Here is a 23,223-nt window from a genome sequence, read left to right on the forward strand (position 1 = left end):
CAGAGAAGGATATAAACACTTGGGAATGGAGATGCAATCTATCCCCAAACCCTCTAAATTATAAAGTCAACAGATCTCTTAGTGAACTTTAAAATTGAGCACAGTTTCCCAGGTTGTTAAAAAAAAAAAAAGAGGAACCACTAGGGCAGAAAGATAAAATACTAGAACTTCTATTTATATTTCCTTGTGATTTTCAGAAAAATAGTCTTCACTAATATTTTATGGATTTAGTATCACGTGCCTGTCATGTATGTTATGTGACCTCTCGTGAGGGAGGCATGGAAGTTTCTAAAAAGTTTTGTTGTACCTTTCATATTGACTTTTTTGCTACAGGTTCCTTCATGAGCTTTTTGTAAATAAAAGTCATGTGCTGCAAATTTTGCTCACTTTTCAGTGTTGTAAATAGTTTCCCAATGGTATGCTAATTAGCACATATTTAATTAAGCACACAAGCACATGTACACACAAACCATGCTCTCTGGGCAAACAAAATGTTCTAACAACAATTGAGAAGGCAAATACATTATAAAAGACACATGTACTAAGGAGGGAAAATATGGAAAAAGGAACACACAAGAAATGTTATTGCCACTTTGTGATTTTTTGTTTAAAGTGGAGATACAGTTATTTCCTTCGTTTTTGAAATCCAAAAAATAGAGGATTTCATTTGACTATCACATCTCCCCAAGTACAAAACTAAATTCAAAATGCATTAAAGACCTAAATTTAACACCTAAAAGTATAAAACTACAGGAAAAACACATGGGGGAAAAATTCAATACATCCATAGAAGAAAAGATTTTTGGATAACACCCCAAAAGCACTGACAGCAAATAAAAACATAACATTATGTCAAGAAAACAGCACAGGAAACAACAGAGTAAAGATACAACCTACAGAAGAGGAGAAAATATTTTTCAATTAATTTTCTGACAGGAATTACTACAAGAATGTATAAGGATTCCAGAAACATAACAATAAAAATACAAATTGTCCAAGTAAAAATGGGCAATCTGAACACACATTTCTTCAAATGAAAAAATGCAAATTCCCCACACGTACAGGAAAACATTTCAGTGTCACTAACTATCAGCAAAATGCAAATCAAAACCACAATGAGGCACCTCCTGGAGCTGCACCAGGGGAGGTGGTGCTGACTTCAGGGGCCACCTGGCAAGAAGAAGATGAGCCTTAAGCCTGAGCACCTAGGAATTCACGTAGAAATGTCGGAGCTCCTGTACAAGAAGGGTTGTGGCTATTATGGCAACCCTGCCCGGCAGGGCTTCTGCTCCCAGTGCTGGAGAGAGGAGTACCACAGAGCCCAGGAGAAGCAGATCCAGAAGGACTGGGAGCTGGCTGAAGGACTTCAGCAGGAGGAGGAAGAGGCCTTTGCCAGCGACAGTCAGAGCAGCCAGGGGGCAGCCTTCATCACATTTTCCAAATTTGAAGAAAAGAAAACCAGTGGAAAGATCCACAGGGTAACCACAGCGAAGAAATTGTTCAGTGCTTGTTCCAGAGTTGGAACAAAAAGGTCAGAAATTCAGGAAGCAAAAGCTCACAATCCTTCCATAAACTGTCAAATCAGCATTGAAACAGTGTCTGAGGCACTAATAGAGTTCCTCAAGCCCTTCCACAAAACCAAATAAGATCTATAAGCCAACCAAGATGTTTTGGGAAGGATGCATTGATTTGAGCATTGAAGAGCAGTCAGAGTATCGTCAGGAGTTTTACCAGATGTGACAGAAAGAATACTGACTCCTGAAAAAGTGCCTCCAAAACAGTTGACAAGCTAATGGATCAGATGGAAAAGTACATCATGACTCGCCTCTCCAAATATGTGTTCTGTTCAGAAACCACTGATGAAAAGAAAGACCACACCATTCAGAAGAGGACCAGATATCACTGATATGGATTCTAAGCCTGTGCCCAAGATAAGTTGGCCTACCAGACCAGGTGTAGCAAGTACAGCTTCAATGCCATCAAGATCACCAACAATGAGCCTGCTTCTGCAGATGATTTGAGCCTTCTTCTGCTTCTTGCCCAAGCTTATCTAATTGTGCTGAAGGGCAAACCCACCCTACCTGTAGTCCTAATTCCACTATATCACCCGCCTGCAACCCCAGCTGTCAGATGACAGGGAGGACAGATGCTATTTCACCAACCTGTGCTGTGCTGTGAATTTCATTGAAAAATTGGATGCTCAGTCTTTGAATCCAAGTCAGGAGGATTTTGATTGCTACATGTCTAGCCATACCACTCCAAGGAGGCAAGAAACCAAGAGTTGGTCTCCTGATGCTTGCTCAGGTGTGAAGCAGATGAATAAGATCTTGGATCGCCTGTCTCAATTGAATGAAAGACAGGAAAGAATCCTGAATGAAGCCACAAAACTTGACAAAGACTTAATAGATTGGACAGATGGAATTGCAAAAGAAGTTCAAGACATTTTGGAGAAAAATCCACTTGAAATAAAGCCCCAAAGTCAATCATTAGCGGCTATAACTCTGAAAATGTTGAACGTGACAAAATTCCACCATTACAAACTCAGGTTTATGCACAATGATGAACATTATATGGGTAGTATTTATTTGAGCCTGCATTGTAGGTAAGAGTACTGTAGCCTGCAAGTGGGATCTAGAATATACTCAATTGCTTATAAATGTCAGAGAATTTTTTAAGATATATTTTGTATGCTTTATTTTCTTTTTCCTGGTAGGGGAAGCTTAGTTAATAATAAAGTACTGAAAAAAAACAGAATAAGAAATCATTGCATCCCAGTTCAAATACCTATTATCAATGAAAGCAAAAACTAACAAATCCTGGTGAAAATGCATAGGAAATGTAACTCTTATACACTATTGATGGGAATATAAATTAGTATAGCCATATGGAAAAACTAAAAAATTTCCTCAAAAAACTAAAAATATACTCACCATATGACCCAATTATCTCATTTTGGGTACATATTTGAAAAACTGCAATTGTCATAAAAGAGATATATTCACTCTTATATTTATTGCTGCACTACTCACAATAGCAGAATATAAAATCAGATAAGTTGTCCATCAACAGATAAATGGATAAAGAAAATGTAGCATATATACATAATTGAATATTATTCACTAATATGAAAAATGAGATTTGGTCACATGTAGCAACATGAATGAAACTGGAAAATATTCACTAAAATAAGTCAGGTGCAGAAAGACAAATACTGCATATTCTCCCTCTCTTGGTAGCTAAAAAGTTGATCTCATAAACAAATAATATACTAGTTACCAGTGACTATTTGAAATAGAGGTTTGGAAAACAGGTAGTTAACGGGTACAGGGGACATTTAGTACAATGGAAAAACAACAGTTCACAGCAATGAACTGAGTATTTTCAAATAGCCAGTAGAGAGTATTTTCAATTTTGGAGGAAAGTGAAAATTTTAAAAGATGTGTACTGAAGTATTTGAGGGTACAGTGACATATTCAAAACATACTCTCAGATGGTGCAACAAATACTATTTATGTAATTGGTCAAAACGTTAACAGTTCTCAGATATAGATGGTGGTTATGTGGAAGTTAATTATGCATTCATTCAACTTCTGTTTGAAACTCTTCATGATAAAAAGTTGAGGGTAAAAACACAGTCTCTTTGCATAGGTTTGGATTGAGTGAAAATTTATATGACCTATAATAGGGAAAAGACTCCTAACCACCAGTTTAATTTAAACATCTGTCTACATCTGATAATAACCCTGAAAATATGAAAAAGGCAAATGCAAAACCACTTTAAAGTATTGCTCCCACAGCCCAACTAGATTGAGATTACCTAGGAGGAAAACTCCCTCTAAAAACATACTCATGAATAAAAATTTTTTAAAACATAACAAAAGAAACCTTACTCCCAACAGAAAATCCACAAAACAAGTGAGGAAAAAAAATAAAAATGACAATAACATTGGTGAAGTGAAATGATTTAAGACAAACAGGAGAAAGAAGATGGCAGAGCAGACCAGAGCAGCAACCATCCACTCCTCTGCAGCCTGGAATCAAAGCAGGGAAAGAACAACTGACCAGAGAGGTGGGTGGCAGAGCAAATACTCGAAAACTCAACATTGAACAACTTAATACTTGGGAAACTTGGAATTATTTTATTAGATCAAAAATTTAAAAATAATTGCTTTACCCAGAAGCTGACTATGGTAGGGCCAGGGGAAAGAACAAAGGCAGAAAAGCACAGGCACTTGCTTCCTGAACAACAGTTACCAAAAAAAAAAAAAAGCAAACAGTTTAAAAAGGTTAGAAGGAGCAAAGACAATCAAGGACATTGCACAATTCAACTTAAATTGTTGGCAGAAAATGGTGCTGGGAAGGACAGACGTTTTCTGGAGACCACACCTAGACTTAGAAGAAACTAAATCTATAGAGCTTCTCCCCATCTACAATTACAAATGAAAACATAGGGAATGCCTCAGAAGTGGGTTGTCCCAGTAATCCACATAGAAGGACCTTGTAGATGGATCACAGTTGGCAGGGGGTTACCAAAACCCCTTCCCCTCATTACAGTTCAGGGGCAAGAAGTGCAGCTTACCTGGGAGTCTAATGGATTGAGACCTCTGAAACTATGAGCCCTGAATAAACCTTTCCTGCTTTAAAACTGTTCTTGTTGGGTCTCTTGGTCACAGCAGTGACAAAACTGACTAAAACAGACATTATTCATAAAAATGGTTCTCCATAGATTTTTTTCAAACATGCATAACACTAAAATTAGATATAAATATCTAAATACCTTCAAAATATTGAAATATTCAAATACCATAAATGAAGCTTATCACAATTACTCCCAATTGAGGCTTTAACTGTTAAAACTTGGTTGTAATATCAGTTATTCCTATGTTTCTTTTCTCTCTCATTCCCTTTTGTCTTTATCCTATATAAACATTATTGGGAGCCAAAAGAAGGGGAAAAAATAATTACTATTGTAAAGGGATAAGGTCTATTAGACATGCATGTGAATAAATAATTTCAGTACAGTGGGAGAGGCACAATAACACACTGTGGTCAATGCAGTTGTGGCAAAAAAAAGAGAGAAGGAAGAGACTGTTTCCACTTGAGCTTATCAAGAAAACTTCTATATTAGAAGAAGTAGGACCTATGCGAAAATTTTGGAGCATAGAAAGGAGATTTTATGCAACACTGACAAAGCATATGAGGAGTACTGAAGTCATGTAGTTATTTAAGGCAGAAAGACCAGAGAGTGCAAGGCACTGAAATAATGCAGCATATGATTGCATCTGAATGTCTGGAATATTAGGATGAACATGGAGAGTCCCTCTTTTGGTAATGAAGGCACAGAGTTAGGCCACAATAGTTTGTTAGTTATTATATTTTATGCTAACATAGTGGCACTTTAGGTACAGTAGGAAGCTTTATTTACTCTCCCTATGTCTATGTTCCCCATCTGTAAGACACATAAAACCATATTACCTGCCTTGGAGGTTTCTGTGAAGATTAAATGAGACTATTCATACAAAGCATTTAGCTAGTGCCTAACAAATAACTCTTGCTCAAAAAAAATATAGGATGAGGAAGCAGTAGGTTTTTGTTTTCTTTTTTGTAGAAGATTTATTGTTGTTTTTGTTTTTTGTTTTGTTTCATTTTGTTTTCAAATTTTTTTAATTTTTCACATTTTTGTTTAATATGTATTACACTTGTTCATAATGGTGGGATTAGGGAACAAATTTTGTTCCAAAAAATGTTGAAACAGGTACAGTCTCAGACTCCACAGATAAAGTGTCTGCACAGTCTTTATTTCTTTTTTCCTTTTAAACACTTTCATTCTTCAGGAAGTCTAAGCAATAATTCCTACAATTGTTGCTAGGGAGAGCATGCCCTCTAGTAGTCCCAAGCAATCATGTAGCCAGATGCAACAGCCACACAGAATGCTGCAATGACATTTCTTCCCAACTCTAGGTGCAGAGGCAAAACATACCTAAGAACAGAGAAAATAATGAACAGCCAATAAAAACATCAATAGTAGATCAACAGTGCATTATTTTGTTTAATTGATAACATGATACTATCACTAGATTAACAGGGCAAAATATGAGATCACAATGGACCCTTATTTTACTGCAGATAATACATGTATATTACACCTCTTTATAAAAAAATGTGTGCTGCTTCCACATCCTATGTTCTTCAAAATAGGAATAAAATGGTATCTTTTTCATAAAAAATTAATAATTTTTGAAAGAAATCCCAGACCAAAAAACCACTGTGAAAGTCATCACAAGCAAATACATCTCCACGTTTAAGTATCCATGAGTATATATAATACTAATTTAATTTTTCCTTCTGAAGAGAATATGTGATTGATGGGGAGCTACTGGGTATAAGTTAAAGATTCAAAAACCTATATATTTTCTTCAGGCACAATTAAAAGATAATAAAAAACATGGTTGTTAGAAGTTTACAAAAGAAAAAGAATCATGAGCAAAGTATGATACAGTATAAGCCAGTAATAGATCACATGAGAGAGACTGTAAAATATTAAATTTACCACAAGTATATTACATTATACCTAATGCTTCTTCCCCAGGCCCAACAGTCCACGTGTCAAAGTAAAATCTGTCTTTATCACAGGTTACCTGGCCTGCACATCTTGACCAACTCTGGAGCAATGAAATGAGATTTTCAAAACAATGACAAAAGCATATAAGAAATAGTAAAGTAGTATCACTAAGAGCAACTGAATTCATGTGTAAGAAAATGAGTAAAAGAATGAATAAAAATATTGATGACTTATAGTCCCTCTGCACAGATATCACTAATTCAACAAATACTTTGTGAACATCTGCCAACAAGAAAGATATATGGAAAGTAATTCAAGAAAATTAAAAATTTGATTATTGTGTTCAAAGAGCTAACAAAATTAGAAGGAGGATTTCAACATTGTTCTAAACAAAATGATGGAGGGCACCTTTCAGATGAGAAGGATAGGTGGATGTTTCTTGGAGTAGTATTTGAGCTAGCCTTATACAATAGGAAGGATTTTGACACGCAGGTGAGAAAGGAAGATGTTTTAGGTGGAGGCAATTCTGGCCAGCATTCAACATTCCTGGTGTTTGAAGAATGACTGGTACACCAGTTTACTGGAACATATTGCAACTGAAAGGAAAGCTGGAAAATTGAGGATAGACAATACATTGGACTTCAGTCTGCAAGCAAAGAATAATATGGGGAAGAGTAAGGAAGAAAGAAACATGAGCAGAGCTTTCTTTCAGAAACATTATTGTGCTGGTAACACATAAGTTGAATTGAAAAGAACTATGGGAAAGCAGACTACATAGAATAGTGCAAGTGAGACACATTACAGGCTCACATTCCGACAATGAAGGGAGACGTCAAATACAACTGAGGAAATTTACCTAGAAAAGTGATCATCCACATTTTCCCAAAAACAAAAAGTCTGAGAGTTACAATACACTTCTATCAAAAGCACTTTTCTCAAAATCTCCATCATGACAAGAAAGAACATGGTCTGGGAAGTCACCTCTGCCATAATGTCTTACTACAGGTTTGGCTGCAGTAAGGGAATACCACATACTGGGAATTTATGAAGAACAGTTATTTGGTTCATGGTACTGGAGGATGAGAAGTCCAAGAATATGGTGTTGGCATCTGACGAGGGCCTTTGTGCTTTGTCATCTCATCACACAAGGCAAAGTGCAAGAGAGGAGAAAGACAAGACAGCAAGTGTGGGGACAAGTGCATGGAGTAATGCATACATGGCATACCTTAAGGGCGTCTTGAATGGCAGGCGACTTGCCTCATGCTAAGCTTGTGAGCTGCAGGCTGCTTACCCCTGTAAGCATCCCTGTAGGCACAGCCCTGGGCGTGAACCCATGTGTTGCAGTCCCTGTCCAATGGTCACTGCATGGACACTTGGCAGACATTGCATTGGTGGCTGCCTATAATCTTCTTAGCTACGCCTGAGTATATATACATGGTAACTGTGCAATAAAATCAGACCTGCTTCCTGCTTGGTCTCTAGAGGTCTTGATTAGCGACTGGGCAACCATACTCTCCTCTACCCTGTTCCAAGAACTTCCTCACTGCACGAGAGAGAGCCCAAGCAAGCAAGTGCTGTCTTTCATTTTGATGTAGGGTCTAACTAAGTTTCTTAGAACCTCAAATGTGTAACTCACCTGCTTCAGCCTCCTGAGTAACTGAGGTTACAGATATGTGCCACCACACATGGACTATTAGTTCTTTTATTAAACTTTTATTATGGGTACTAGTGGGACTTATTGTGTCATCTGTGGATATGCACATTACTAATTTTCTCCAATACATTCCCAATGCTTCCCATTTCCCTCCCCTCCTCCCTTCCCCTGTTCACTTTCCACTACTTTTCTGCTCTTCCTATATTCAGCCATAAAAGAATGAAACTGTCTCATTTTCTGGTAAATGGGTAGGACTGGGGGGCATCATGCTAAGGAAATGAATCAGATTTAGTCAAAAGTTGAATGTTTTTCTGATATATGAAAGCTGGAGAGAGAAAGAGGGAATTTTAAAAGTTGAATGGAAGATCTCACAAAAATAGAAGGGAGATCTAGAATAAAGTCAGAGAATCAAACCAAGGATAAGGGAGGAAGGGAGAAAAAGGGGAAGAACAGGGAAATAAAATTACCAAATTATGCTATACACATGTATGAACATATCAAAAGAAATTCTGGGGGCTGGGGATGTGGCTCAAGTGGTAGCGCGCTCGTCTGGCATGCGTGCGGCCCGGGTTCGATCCTCAGCACCACATACCAACAAAGATGTTGTGTCTGCCGATAACTAAAAAAATAAATAAATATTAAAAAAAAAAAGAAATTCTGCTTTTATGTAAAGTTAAAATTCACCAATGGAAAAGTTCCTTCTATCTCTAGTTCCTTCTATCTCAACTTTCTCCAGTGCTTTTATCATGAATGGGTCCTGAACTCTGTTGAAGGATTTCTCTGCATCTATTTAGATGACTATATAATTTTGGTCATAAAACTTATTTATGTGAAGAATTACATTCATTAATTTGCATATGTTAAACCATCCTAACATCCCTGGGATGAAAAAAGTTTGTTCATGATGTGCAATCTTCTTAACATTACTATGCTAACTTTCTAGCACAAATGTTAACCAAAAAAAAAAAAAAACATGTATTCAAAGCTGTGAGAAATAAAAACATATGTAAAAAAATGTATATTGGCTTTAGTTGTTTTATTTTCCCAAACTGTTCTGAGAATACTGACCTGATAAGATGCTTTGAAAATGTAAAGCATAGCCAATGTGATTCATGATCATCTGGTAAGACTTATGAAAAATGTTGTGTAAATATTCCTTAGAAATTGAGAAAACAAATAGGAACTAAATGAGAAATAGCAAACATTTTGCAAATTATCCCAGTTTTTATTTTTACATTGAACAACATCAAAGAATGTCTATTATTGTTCAGATCTAGTGAATGCCCAATGCTCATGTTAGCTGATGTAGCAATGTTCAAAGTTGGAAAGATTGGGCTAAGAGAACTGTAACCCCATCAGCTGATTAATTCATTTGATGTACTAATCACTTGAACGGACTGCTGGGGGGTAACTAGAGGCAGATAAGAGTGTGGCAGGAGGAAGTTGGTCACTGGTGCATGCCCTTGGGGATTATATCTTGTCTCAGGTACCCCAAGCTGAGATCTCTCCTCCACCATGCCCTTCTGCCATAATGTTCTCACTCATCTCAGAGCATTGGAGTTCATGAATTTAGATCTCTGAAACCATTACCCCAAAATGAACGTTTCCTCCTCTTAGTTGTTTTTGAAACACACTGATCACATCAACAAATAGCTAGCACAATAACATAATCAAATTCTCATTTGGCAGACCATTACAAATGATTTTCATAATAGTTTACTATATGATCATGAATAGAGAACTAAAATTTTCAAAAACTTGAGTGACTTTCTAACAAACCTCATTCCATTTCTATCTACCACTTTAACAAACCAAAATTTATCAGTGTGTGTCATCAAGGTGAAAATTAGGAATATCATTGATGTTGAAACTACCTCATGCTAACAATTATGTGATTTGATGATGGATACATCAGATTGCAGTTTTTCAAATCCGCATTCACCTTGCTAAGATTTCAAATGGAATTTCACTTTATTAGAGTAAACTCATGATGTGTTCAATATTGTATACTGATCATACTTGTAAAAATAAGCCAATCGTAAAGAATTTTTACAATCTTAAGATCTTAACACCCAACAGGAAAGGAAATTTTTAAACATGTACTTATAAATTTGGTGGATAAGAGAAGTGTGACATAAATATTCCTCCAAGGGGGGAAAGAGTGTAAAACATCTAACCACTAAACAAAACACTTTTTGTTCCAGAGGGAAAAGTCTTTATCGCCCACAGAACTAGTGATAACCAGAATAACACAATTTTTACTTATTCTTCTTTTAATGGATCATGGGGATTGACACTTTGTTATGGTTTATAGACACTGGGAGGTATATTTTAAAAAGAAATGTAATCATTTTAAAGGTCAGTATTTATGAAGTTCCACAAGTTGAAACCTTTGCTTCTATAACATGAAGAAATATTTTAGATGTAAAATTGCATAAGAGGCTACACAGTCTTTTAAAGTTCCATTCAGGGGTTGACAAGCAAAACATTCCTAAGACCAGTGGTACCTACTGAAGGTGCTTTAATTCCACCCACACATTATCTTTGTTTCACAAGATTTGTCACTGGCTTACAGAATAAAAATTCTGCTCCTCTTGGCAGTACTATAGTAATTGAGGTCAATATTGTCACAGGTATCAGTCAAGATGAATATTAGGCAAAGGTCAATAAAAATTTTTAATCCTCCCTCCTCAGGTAAAGGGAAGCCTGAAATTGTTTAAATTCAGAAGCAGACTTCATGTCACTACTCAAGGATTTTGAGATCCTGCCTTGTGGTGAGCCGTTCCTATAGACCGTGGCCGCCATTAGAAGATGGCGCCGGCTTCCACTGTGGCCTGTGATAAACAACTCCTTTTTTGGAGAGTTGGCACGTAATCCTTTATCACCCTATGAGAAAACTCCACGTGGCAGCTTTGCATTGGGGCTTGAGATGCTTTATTAAGGTTGGGAGGGGCATCCAAGAGAGAGAAGAAGAAATATCAAGGGCCTGAATAAACTGCTGAAAGAAGATTCCTGAGTTGCGTCTTCCTTGCGGGCAAGGGGTCGCGACAAGTGGTGCCGAGACCCGGGAACCAGAACTTTCAGCAGTCAGGGGTGGTGCACCGGTTAGTCCCAGGTAAGTGGGATCCGCGACCAAAGCGGGGTTAGTCCCAGGTAAGTGGGATCCGCGACCAAAGCGGGGCAGCTCCTCTGTAAAGAAAGAGAGAGCATTACATTTTATTGCAGCTGCACTGTGTACTTTCGCTTCTACTTTCGCTTTTGTTTTCTGTGTTTCTTTTGTTGTGTTATTTCGCTTTTGTTTTTTGTGCTTCTTTTGTTGTTGTGTCATGGGTGCCGCATCTTCAAGTCCGCTTCTCCTGGCCCTAGATGGCCTGTTACGTTCCAAGGGCCTGGAAGTGAAACATAGTACTTTACAGAGATTTTTACAGAAGATAGATATCTCTGCACCGTGGTTTGCATTTTCGGGCAGCCTTACTGTACCTAGTTGGGATAAATTAGGCAAAGATCTTGACTTTGCTTCTGAGCAGGGCATATTAGAGGGTGGGGTGATACCCCTTTGGAAAATGGTCCGTAGTTGCCTTACAGATGGTAAATGCCAAGAAGCTGTGAGTGAGGGTCAGGCCGTTCTTGAGCAACTACATGAGGAAAAATCTGAAGGGTCACATAGTGAAGTGGCAGAGAGTATCAAAAGTAACAGTAGTGAGAAGGCAAAAGAGCCTGAAGATAAAAATAGGAGAAGGCTCTATCCAGACTTGACCGAATTAAAAACGCCTGAGAACACAAGCGACTCAGAGAGTTCTGAGGACCTTGATATATTGTTACAACAACTACATAAGATAAAAATGAAAAAGAAGAAAAAGGAGACACAAGGCGCGCATGCCTACTGTAAGAAGGGGGAGGGATCTAATATTGGTCAACAGAATTCTGAGGAGGAGGAGGTTGAAAATTTAGAAGAAGATATGATGCCTGTTGCCCCACCCCCGTATGTGGGGGGGAGCCAAAGTTCCGGGAGATCTTTTCATGCGCAAGTTTGGAGGACAGTTAATACAGATATGGGACTTGCATACCCTGTATTTCAGGACAATAACAGGGGAAGATATCATGAGCCTTTAGACTTTAAGATAGTTAAAACCTTGGCAGAATCTGTCCGCACTTATGGCATAGATGCCGCTTTCACTCTCACTCAGGTGGAGGGACTTACTAGATTTTGCATGACTCCCTCAGATTGGGCTAGTCTAGTCCGCGCTTGTGTTTCCCCAGGGAAATATTAGGAGTCCAAAGTTGGCTGTTTAATGTTTCTGGCATTACCCAAGACTCGGAGCGAGGTAGGAGGCTTAAAATTTTTGCAAATAATTCACAATTATCTAATGCTACATTACCCTCCGCAGCAGTCTGTCTCCAATCTCTGTTCCTGTTTCTTTTGGCTAATGTTACATTACAGGGGATGCTTAATTGTTCTAATGTTACCTGTTATTTGTCTGAGTGTTGGAATGGCTCCTGGACTATGGCAGTGATTATGAAAATTCCAACCTTTGTCCCGATCCCGGTTACTGCAGATCCAGAATCTTTTCCTATTGTTGAACTGATTAGAGCCCATAGAGATTTTGGTATTACGGCAGCTATAGTGACAGCTGTGGCAGTGTCTGCTGCTGCAGCGGTTACGGCCGGAGTGGCCATGGCCAGCCAAGTACAAACTGCTGCCACCATTAATCAAGTTGTTCAACAAACTTCCACCATACTTGAATCCCAAAATTCAATTAATCAACATATTTTGTCAGGGATTTTAGCTGCCAACCAAAGAATAGATTTACTCCAAGCTCAGGTAGAAGAATTGGCTGACTTGGTGCTTTTGGGTTGTGTTGACCAACGTGCACATTTATGTATAACCTCTGTCAGATTTAATGATTCCAGGAATGCCTCCCGCATCATCGGAGAGTATCTATCCGGAACTTGGTCCATGGCAGCGGAAGACTTGATCCAGTCTCAACTAACCCAGATTGCTGTCTTGAACAGTACCCGTGTCGATCCCGTGACTTTGGGTCAATTCACCGATTGGATATCTTCTGCTTTTTCCTTCTTCAAAGAGTGGGTGGGGGTAGGCATTTTTGGTGCAATGTGTTGCTTCGGTGTTGTACTTTGTTTGTGGCTTCTCTGTCGCCTTAAAGCTCGCCATGCGCAAGAGAAAGCTATGATTGTACAGGCTCTTGCGGCCTTAGAAAATGGCATTTCTCCACAAATCTGGCTTGCACATCTTAAACAGTGATTTCTGGGCATGGCCATTGCACCCCAAGTTAATTTCACATTGCACTGGGATTGGCGTGCCCTCTTTCCTATGCTTTCTCAGTGCTGAATAGCCCTTGCACTCTGCAGGTCTTGTTACCATTGCACGCAGATGGGTTTCAGGACTGGTCTTTCTTCTCGGCTGCAGACTTTTTACCTTCCTCTGGGGCTTAGGGATTGTGTTGCCAACTTAAATTTTGTCATCATTACCAGGCTACCTGTGTTATCCTACTTCTCATCGTCGTCACGATGCAGGATGCGAGGCAAGGCACTGCACTTGAGTGATCCCTCAACGGACCTCAAGGAAAGCATGTCCATTTGACGTCCACGCCCCGCCCTACGAAAAAAGGCGTCGGCTGATATGGGATCAGGTCTGGGGAAGGCGCCTCCTTAGGACTGAACCATACATTGCAGCCACTTCTGCACAGTGGGATAGGACCTCTACTTTCGCCTGCATTGTTTTATAAAACAGAAGGGGGAACTGTGGTGAGCCGTTCCTATAGACTGTGGCCGCCATTAGAAGATGGCGCCGGCTTCCACTGTGGCCTGTGATAAACAACTCCTTTTTTGGAGAGTTGGCACGTAATCCTTTATCACCCTATGAGAAAGCTCCACGTGGCAGCTTTGCATTGGGGCTTGAGATGCTTTATTAAGGTTGGGAGGGGCATCCGAGAGAGAGAAGAAGAAATATCAAGGGCCTGAATAAACTGCTGAAAGAAGATTCCTGAGTTGCGTCTTCCTTGCGGGCAAGGGGTCGCGACACTGCCTCAATATTTTGCAGATTGTAGAATGTAGATTATGTAGATTTTTTTCTTTATTAACATCAAAAACATCTCCAAGTACATAAGGAAGCAGTCTGAATACTGGAAATCTATTATAGACATATTGACATTGAACTCACAATATTGGCTTATGAAAAGAAATATACATTTGATTTCATCCTCAGTTCTTGGCACAGAGTTGCTAACACCTTAAAACTTTCTCAGCCATAAAGGTAACAAAAGTATCTTTTTTATAGTATTTGGGTTTTCCTCCCCAAATTCCCAAAATAGGTTTGGAACAATAAAGATAATAGTAGACAGTTTTTTTATTCCTGACATGCCCCTTTCAGCCGTGTCTGACCTTATGCCAATTATGTGACTCTTGATGGTCCTCAAGATAGTTCCAGAATGAAGCTGCTTGCTAGAGGAACCAATCATATGAGTGAACAGTTGAAACATTCAATCCCACCCAGGGAGGGAAAAGGACTGGAAACCAAGTGCCATCACCAATAGCCAATGATTTAATTAAACAGACCTCCATAATTGGACCTCCATAAAAAGTGGACTTGAACTCAGCAGGGCACTGTTAGAGATAGGATAGTCATAGCTGTGGCACATGATGAAAAGACTTTCAGAAACAGGATAGAAAGCCAGAAAGTTTCTCCCATGGTCATTTTGAGATAAAATAAATCATAGGGCGAGATGGAGGAAGTGGTTATAAAATGTTGCCATTTTTCCAGTTCCCCTCAGAGATGAAGAAATAAACTCAATGATCAGGTCACCCAACTGTGAAGGAAGAGGAAACATTCTGCTGAGCTCTGTTCAGGACAAGCAAGCTAAAGAGCTCTTGACTTCCTTACCCCTCTCCAATTAATCTTCCCTAATGCTGTTCTCCAAGACATGGGTACAGGCAATGATTTTCCAGGTAGGACCAAAGGCTGGATATTTCCCAAAAGCATGGGAATCAAAAGCAACCCTGACAGTTGGATTATATCAAACTAAAAAGCTTCTACACAGCAAAGGAAAAATCAACAGAGTGAGGAGATTACCTACACAAAGGAATAAAATCTTTGCCCACTATTAATCTCACAGATGGTTGTTATCTGAACTATAGAAGAAAATAAAAGAACACTTAAAAACAAAAAACCAGTCATCCAAATAAAAATGGGCATATTATCTGAATACACACTTCTCAAAAGAAAAATGCAAATGACCAATAAATGTATTTTATTTTGCTCAATGTCATTAGCCATCAGGGAAATGCAAACCATAACTGAAATGAGATACAATCTCACCCCATTTAGAATGACTATTATCAAACAACAAAAATTAACAAATGATGGTGAGGCCATAGAGAAAAGGGAACTCTTATATACTGATGGTAGAAATGTAAATTGGTATGGCCACTATGAAAAACAATATGGAGATTCCTCAAAAAACTACACATGGAACTATCATATGATCAATCAACATTACTCCTGGGTGTATATCCAAAGGAAATGAAGTCAGCATACAAAAGGAGTCAGTTTCACTGACTGCATGCACTATTCATAACTAAGACATGGAATCATTACCAACATTAACCAATAGATGGAATGAAGAAAATATGATATATATACATAATGGAGTATTATTCACTCATTAAAAAGAAAGATGTCATGTCATTTGCAGCAAAAAAAAAAAGTGTAGGAAATCATGGCAAGCAAAATACACCAGACAAAGGAAGAAAGTAAAGTATCTTATTTTCTCTCCTATTAAAAAAAAGTATGTGAAAAGGTTACCCTGAATGTAAATTGTGATTACTAACAACTGGGAAGTCTGCTGTGGTGGAGGGGTGGAAGAAGAGATGATCAGTGCAGGCTATATAGGTTTAAAAAAAATATCACAGTGAATCCTATTAATATGCCTAATGAACTTGTTGATTAAAATTGATATTTTTGTTGAAAATTTAGAATCAAAGGATAAAATAACTGTAAGTATTCAATAAATGATTTTTTTTAATTAGGCTGTGAAATCCAGACAAACCAAGACACATGGAGGCATAATGAAGATCTTTCAGACACAGTTGTTAAGTTTGAAGGTTCCAGGACCTGTGCCCTTTGAACATGACCAGTCCTGCCAATGATCTGACCTCCCTGAGAGGGTTCCCTTGAGTGGAGGGTTCTGTGGCAACAGCAACCACATGTAGAACCAGAGCCCCAAAGCTCAGTTCTGGCCCTGTTCTTGGAGAAAGAGGCTGGTCTCCAGGAAGAGGTATGGGAATGCTGCTGCAGGGTACTATCCTTGCAACAGAAACCATCTTGCAGGTGGCCAAGTTCCTGCAGCAGCTGCAGCAGTAAATGCTGGGCCTGGGTTCAGAAGGTGAGCAGGAGAAATGAATGCACATCCCCGAGGTTGCTGCACCAAGGCCAGCCTGAAGCCCTTCAGTGAAGCTCAGGATCTGTAGTTGCCACCTGACCAGCTTTTGAGTTCTGCACCTTCCCCATAAGCAGCAAGAACCCAGAGCTTAGGGACGGTGGGCTGTGACAGCACCTCTCTACACACAGCATCACAATTCTTCCACTTTCTTGAACAATGACTGTGTGACCCAACTTAATGAATCCACCTCTTGGTGAGAATCCTGGCAGAACATAAAACCAAGAACAGTGATGACACGGAGCCAAATTTGTTTGCAAATCGGGAATTGCTCCCAAAGCTCTGTTGGCTGCCAGAGCAAGCTGCAGTTTATTTGGCAGGGAATGCATGACCTGGGCGAGAGAAGACATCATCACAACATGAGTGGGGACTTTCCTGCACAAGGAAGTCTGACCATGCTTCCTTATACTTTCCATGTTATGGAAATGACCCGGGTTTTCCCTGCATGGAGATTTTAGTATTACAATGAAGTAAAGTCCCACTATCTGTCACTAACGCATGCTCCTTTAGGACAGATTGGGTAATGCTACTTCTGAAAAACAATTTTTAGAAAATTTGTTATAAAAACAGCTTTACTCATGAATCTGGGAGACTGAATAGGGGTTGTATACATCTAGCATTCTCAGGTTTCTGCTGGGAAGTCAGCAGCATCTCCACTTGTCAGGCTGCCCCTCTGCTGACATCTGCAGCACAGCTCTGATCCTGAAAGCAGACACTACTCTGTGCCCTTGATTACAATGCATCTATAAAAATAAGCTAGGAAAAAAATTTTAAGGGCTGAGGTTGCAGCTCAGTGGTAGAGCTCTTGCCTACCATGTGTGAGGCACAGGGTTCAATCCTCAATACCACATAATAATAAATAAGATAAAGGTATTGTGTCCATCTACAACTAAAAACAAATTTTTAAATTAAAAAAAGGATTTTGACTGCTTTTACATAAAGAACTGATAAATGTTTGAAGAGACAGATATGTTTAACTTGATTTCAACACTACACTATGCATACATTTGTTGAAACTTTACATAGTACCCCATAATATGCACAATTTAATGATTTATGTATCAGTTAAACATAAACTGAATTTAAATTTTTAAAATAAAAATTTCTGATGGTGGAATGTGATAGACAACATCATCCAAAGTACATGTATGAAGACATGAATTGGTGTCAACATACTTTATATACAACCAGAGATATGAAAAATTGTGCTGTGTACATGTAATAAGTATTGTAATGCATTCTGCTGTCATTTATTTTTTTTTGAAAATCAATAAAAAAAGAAAATTTCTGCTTATTTCATCTTTTATGGAACTTGTGATTGTGGTTTTAGGGAGCCAATAACTAATACCCCTCTCTTCCCTTGTCCCTACCCTAAATAGATGTATGCATATGACAGACCTCACAGCATGAACTTCATTATTGACAAAAGCTAGAATGTAGGATTTGGCTTAAATTTCCAAACTCAATAAATTTTTTAACATTTTACCCAAACAGTGATGGACAACACTTTACCACTCCTGCAGACACACTCATTTTCTCTTTCAATCAATACTTATTGAGTGATGACTTGTGGCCAGATAATCAGTTATATCTGAGGACTCAACAATAAACAAATCAAAGTCACTGCACTAAGGAGTTTACATTGTAATTCACAGGGAGAAAACATTTTAAAAATTAGACACCACAGCACACATATTAATGGACAAGATCCACAACACTGTCAATTCAAAATGCTGGCAAGGAAAGGTAACAATAGGAACACTTTGATTCATGGCTGGTCAAATGCAAAATGATAGCCACTTTGGAAGACAGTTATTAGTCTTAACACCCAAGTCAATAAGAGTGTTCCTAGGTGTTAACACATGAACAGAAAACATGTCCACACAAAAACCCCCACAAGAGGCCAAATAAAACTTCATTCCTAAGTGTCAAACATTAGAAGCAATCAACAGGTACTTCAATGGATGAATTAAAAAACTGTGGTAGAATATTTTCTGCAATAAAAAGAAATGTCAACAGGCCATAAAATAAAATGGAGGAATCATAAATGCACATTACTAATGATAAGAAGACATTGGAAAAATCTGTGTAGGATCCAACTTATGACAATCTGTAAAAGACAAAAGCATAAAAATCAGAAAATTCCAGGAGTTATCAGGAAGAAAAGGATAGTAACTAAAAGACAGAGAAATTTTAGGGCAGTAATACTATTCTCTATAATACTGTGGTGTGAATACATTCCATTCCTATACACATTTCTAAGAAAAATAAATGCAGAGTTACACAAAAAGGCATGTGAAAGAAGAAGCTTTATTCAGAATAGATAAGATATAGAAATAGCAAATCAGATAAACAGATCATGTTATAGATCATGCTACAGTGAAACACAATTCCATAAAAAATTGAATCTACCAATGAAAAAATACAAAAAACTTAGGAGAATCTTACAAACATATTGAGATAAAGAAAGTAAAAAGAAAAAGCAAACTTTGTTATCTGTTTTATATGGAATTTGAAAAGCTGGAATCAGAACACTGCATTCATTTGGTCAGGACAGGGAACATTGGGCAGTGCTAGAAATCTTTATTGTAGATAATCATGGTGGTTACAGGTTTGCATACACTTGACAAAATCATGGAACTATACTCTGAAAGTGTGTGCCTTTTACTTATGTAAATGATAGCTCAATAAAATCTAGTCACTAAAAGTAATATATTTTCTTAAATCCATCAGGACTCAATCTAACAAATAATTAGAAATTTATTAGTCTTCACAATAAAAATTCACAGTAGGCTATGCTGTAAAAATAGTAGAATCAGTGACTCACAAAGAATTTAAATAACCAGGTTCTTCCCATGGCTCTACTCTGCCATCCATGGTGTTTCTATCATTTGAAGGCTACTTCCCCTCGTGGTTACAGTATGACTGTCAGTTGTGAACAGGATTCTTCATGTTCATTAGGAGAGGGAGATTCACTCCCTGATTCCTCTGAGAAGAGGAAGAAGCAATTTCTTAGCAGAACTAACAATTCATGCTATTCCTAAACCAACCACTAGTATGATTGTTGACTTGGATTAATCCATACTCACTCACAGCATCCCAAGTCACATAAGCTTCAAGAAGGAAAGTGTGACTTTAAACAATATTGAAATATTGTTTTTGAGGAAGAAGGGATGCATAGACAGCAAACATGAACCACAATCCTTAAAGCTGGTTCCTTATTTTAAAAATTCCATTTACAACATTTTTAAATTCTCCAAAGCACTTTATCCAAAGTTTTGTTATACAATATTTCATCAAACCTTTACACTGAAAAATTGTTTTAATACAGCTGAACTCTACCTCGTGATTTCTTCTGTACTTGAATCATTAAGCTCATCCTCTGCAACTGTGCACTACTGTTGATGTCCAACATTTAGACAAAGAAAGAACTAATCTGCTTTAGTCAGCTTTTTTGCTACTGTGACCAAAATACCTGACAAAAAACAATTTTAGAGGAGGAAAAGTTCATCTGGGGCTCATGCTTTCAAAGGTCTCAGTCCATAGATGGCCAGTTCCCATAGCTCTGAGTCTGAAGTGAAAGAGACCATCAAAGCATAAAGTAGTAGAAGAGGAAAATGGCTCAGGACATACCCACCAGGAAGCAGAGACAGAGGAAAAAAAAAAAACAGAATCCTCCCACCACAACAAAATACCTACCTCAAAGGCACACTCTCAGTGACTCACCTCGTTCAGCCACACCCTACATGCCTACACTTACCATTTATTTAATCCCTATCAGGAGATTAATGCACTGATTGGGTAAAGGCTCTCATATCCCATCACGTCAACTCTAAACTTTCTTTCATTGTCACACATAAACTTTTGGGAGACACCTCATATCTAATCTTTAACATAATCCATGTTTCAGAATTAAAATTATCTGAATAAAATTTACATCCAAAGGGCTCTAGAGGGTTGTCAGTTGTCAGCAGATCTCCACCTTCAGAGAAATCGGCCAGCTTCAACATTATCATTTCTACAAAATGATAGTCACATGAAAGTAAAAGAATTCTCCCCAGTACTGAACATTCTACCCAAAACCTAGTGGCTTAAAACCATAACTACTGTATTACTTCTTGCAATCCTTTTCAGTGATTAGCGCTCAGTATGATGGTTTCTGATTCTATATCGCTCTTGAAACACAACCTCACATAAAACCTGTTCACACACATTGATGTAAAGATGCTCTAGAGAAAAATAAGTAAAAGACACACAACCACACTCATACAACACAAGGTAGAGTGAAGACTTCCAGCACTGGCTAGACGCAGGATTAAATATTTCACTCCTGTTCAATTACTCTCCTTACTGAGGCAATCAAAGGCATTTTGAGTAAATGTATCTTTTGAAAATTCTGTACCATCATTATGGTACAGAAATAATATGCAGTAAACTCATTGTACATAAAGTAAAAGTCCCCCACAATTATTGTATTAGGAGCTCTGTAGAAAGTAAACTGATAAATTCCATATGCAACACTAACATTTCTTCAAAAGTGGAATAGTTGACCACATACCTAAAAGTCTATGGAATGTCTTTCATAAAGAACGTATGAGCTATCTCTAGAATAATGAATGCAAACCCAAACACATGACCATGAAAAGTGTTGATTCATAAGTAGATCTTCATCATTTCACAAACTGATCGTTGAAGAATGTCACAATTTATATCATTCCAGCCCCATTGTAATGATGGAGAAGGATGATTTACTATAACACAACGCTCTCCACTGTGACTTGGCTCACCTGTATGCCAGAATCTGAAACAGAAAAAGGGGCTTTCTTATATGATGAAGAGAAGTCAACATGGTCCCATGAATCAATATGAGCTTTTTTTCCCTTTTTAATCGGAAGATTTTGAAGTCTGAAGAAATAGTTAAATCTCTAGATCTTCTACTTATTCCTGTTTCCTAGGTCAAATAATTTAATTTCTTAAATTCTCAGTTTGCCCATGTAAAAACAGAACCAGAGTAACAGCACTATATATTTCACAAAGAAGATATAAGGATCAAAGATGGGAGTATACTAATGTATTCAAATGCCTTTAAAGATTACATAAATATGAGATATTGTAATAGTATACAAATTTAGGATTTTTGCTTTATGAAAAATATTAAATCACAATAATCCATAATGATCTTTAAAAACATGAATTTTTTTTTTTAATTTTTTATTGTTGGCTGTTCAAAACATTACATAGTTCTTGATATATCATATTTCACAATTTGATTCAAGTGGGTTATGAGCTCCCATTTTTACCCCATATACAGATTGCAGAATCACATCAGTTACACATCCATTGATTTACATATTGCCATACTAGTGTCTGTTGTATTCTGCTGTCTTTCCTATCCTCTACTATCCCCCCTCCCCTCCCCTCCCCTCCCCTCCCCTCCCCTCTTCTCTCTCTGCCCCCTTTACTGACATTCGTTTGTCCCCCTTGTATTATTTTTCCCCTTCCCCTCACTTCCTCTTGTATGTACTTTTGTATAACTCTGAGGGTCTCCTTCCATTTCCATGCATTTTCCCTTCTCTCTCCCTTTCCCTCCCACCTCTCATCCCTGTTTAATGTTAATCTTCTTCTCATGCTCTTCGACCCTACTCTGTTCTTAGTTACTCTCCTTATATCAAAGAAGACATTTGACATTTGTTTTTTAGGGATTGGCTAGCTTCACTTAGCATAATCTGCTCTAATGCCATCCATTTCCCTGTAAATTCTATGATTTTGTCATTTTTTAATGCAGAGTAATACTCCATTGTGTATAAATGCCACATTTTTTTTATCCATTCATCCATTGAAGGGCATCTAGGTTGGTTCCACAGTCTAGCTATTGTGAATTGTGCTGCTATGAACATCGATGTAGCAGTGTCCCTGTAGCATGCTCTTTTTAGGTCTTTAGGGAATAGACCGAGAAGGGGAATAGCTGGGTCAAATGGTGGCTCCATTCCCAGCTTTCCAAGAAATCTCCATACTGCTTTCCAAATTGGCTGCACCAATTTGCAGTCCCACCAGCAATGTACAAGTGTACCCTTTTCCCCACATCCTCGCCAGCACTTGTATGAATTTTTATTACAGAAAATAAATTGAGTTTTTAAAAGCAAAGTAGAATCGACTTGGTTCTAAAGACTAGTGCTGGATGACCTTAGCTGAACTATCTATACTCTCCAAACTCAATTGCTATAATAGGAAAAATAATGTGTGCCTCCTAGGGTTCTGTGATAATTTCATGAGGTAATAAAATTGATTAACTGTGTGTGCAACAGGACAAGAGTGAGCTGTTTTAGTTTCAGAACTGATGATAGAACACTCTAAACTTCCTACATGATCCAGGACCCTAGATTCCTTTATCTAATTCTGTACTCACGTGGCACTTTGGTTGTATGGGGTCTGATCAACCCATTGCCATTGTCCTTGACCCTCTGGATCTGATAGCCCCATAAAATAAGCAGATTTTTTATCCATATTTTGAGTGAGGAAATCCTAAAGTAAAAGAAAAAGCAAAGTCATAG

At 38.0% G+C, this 23,223-nt stretch overlaps 1 protein-coding gene and 1 pseudogene across 7 annotated transcripts in view; one reads left to right on the forward strand and one right to left on the reverse strand.

Moving 5' to 3' along the window:
* The first annotated feature begins 1,184 nt into the window (after positions 1-1,184).
* Positions 1,185-2,560, forward strand: LOC114082179 (rab5 GDP/GTP exchange factor pseudogene; annotated as a pseudogene).
* A 3,217-nt stretch (positions 2,561-5,777) lies between these two features.
* Positions 5,778-23,223, reverse strand: part of Clec4a (C-type lectin domain family 4 member A) — a 28,569-nt gene continuing 11,123 nt past the window's right edge. For 4 of the 7 annotated variants that reach the window (XM_071610383.1, XM_071610382.1, XM_071610378.1 and 1 more), the window contains 2 exons: positions 23,079-23,194; positions 18,964-21,473 (listed from right to left, as the gene is read on the reverse strand). In XM_071610383.1, the coding sequence (XP_071466484.1) occupies positions 21,326-21,473; positions 23,079-23,194 (264 nt within the window). In that variant the 3' untranslated portion in view covers positions 18,964-21,325. Of the gene's footprint in view, positions 5,981-9,420; positions 11,406-18,963; positions 21,474-23,078; positions 23,195-23,223 lie in introns of those variants that run through there. The other 3 variants (XM_071610381.1, XM_071610379.1, XM_071610380.1) reach the window with 3 other exon arrangements.

This window comes from Marmota flaviventris, chromosome 3 (assembly GCF_047511675.1).
Source record: "Marmota flaviventris isolate mMarFla1 chromosome 3, mMarFla1.hap1, whole genome shotgun sequence".
NCBI lineage: Eukaryota > Metazoa > Chordata > Mammalia > Rodentia > Sciuridae > Marmota > Marmota flaviventris.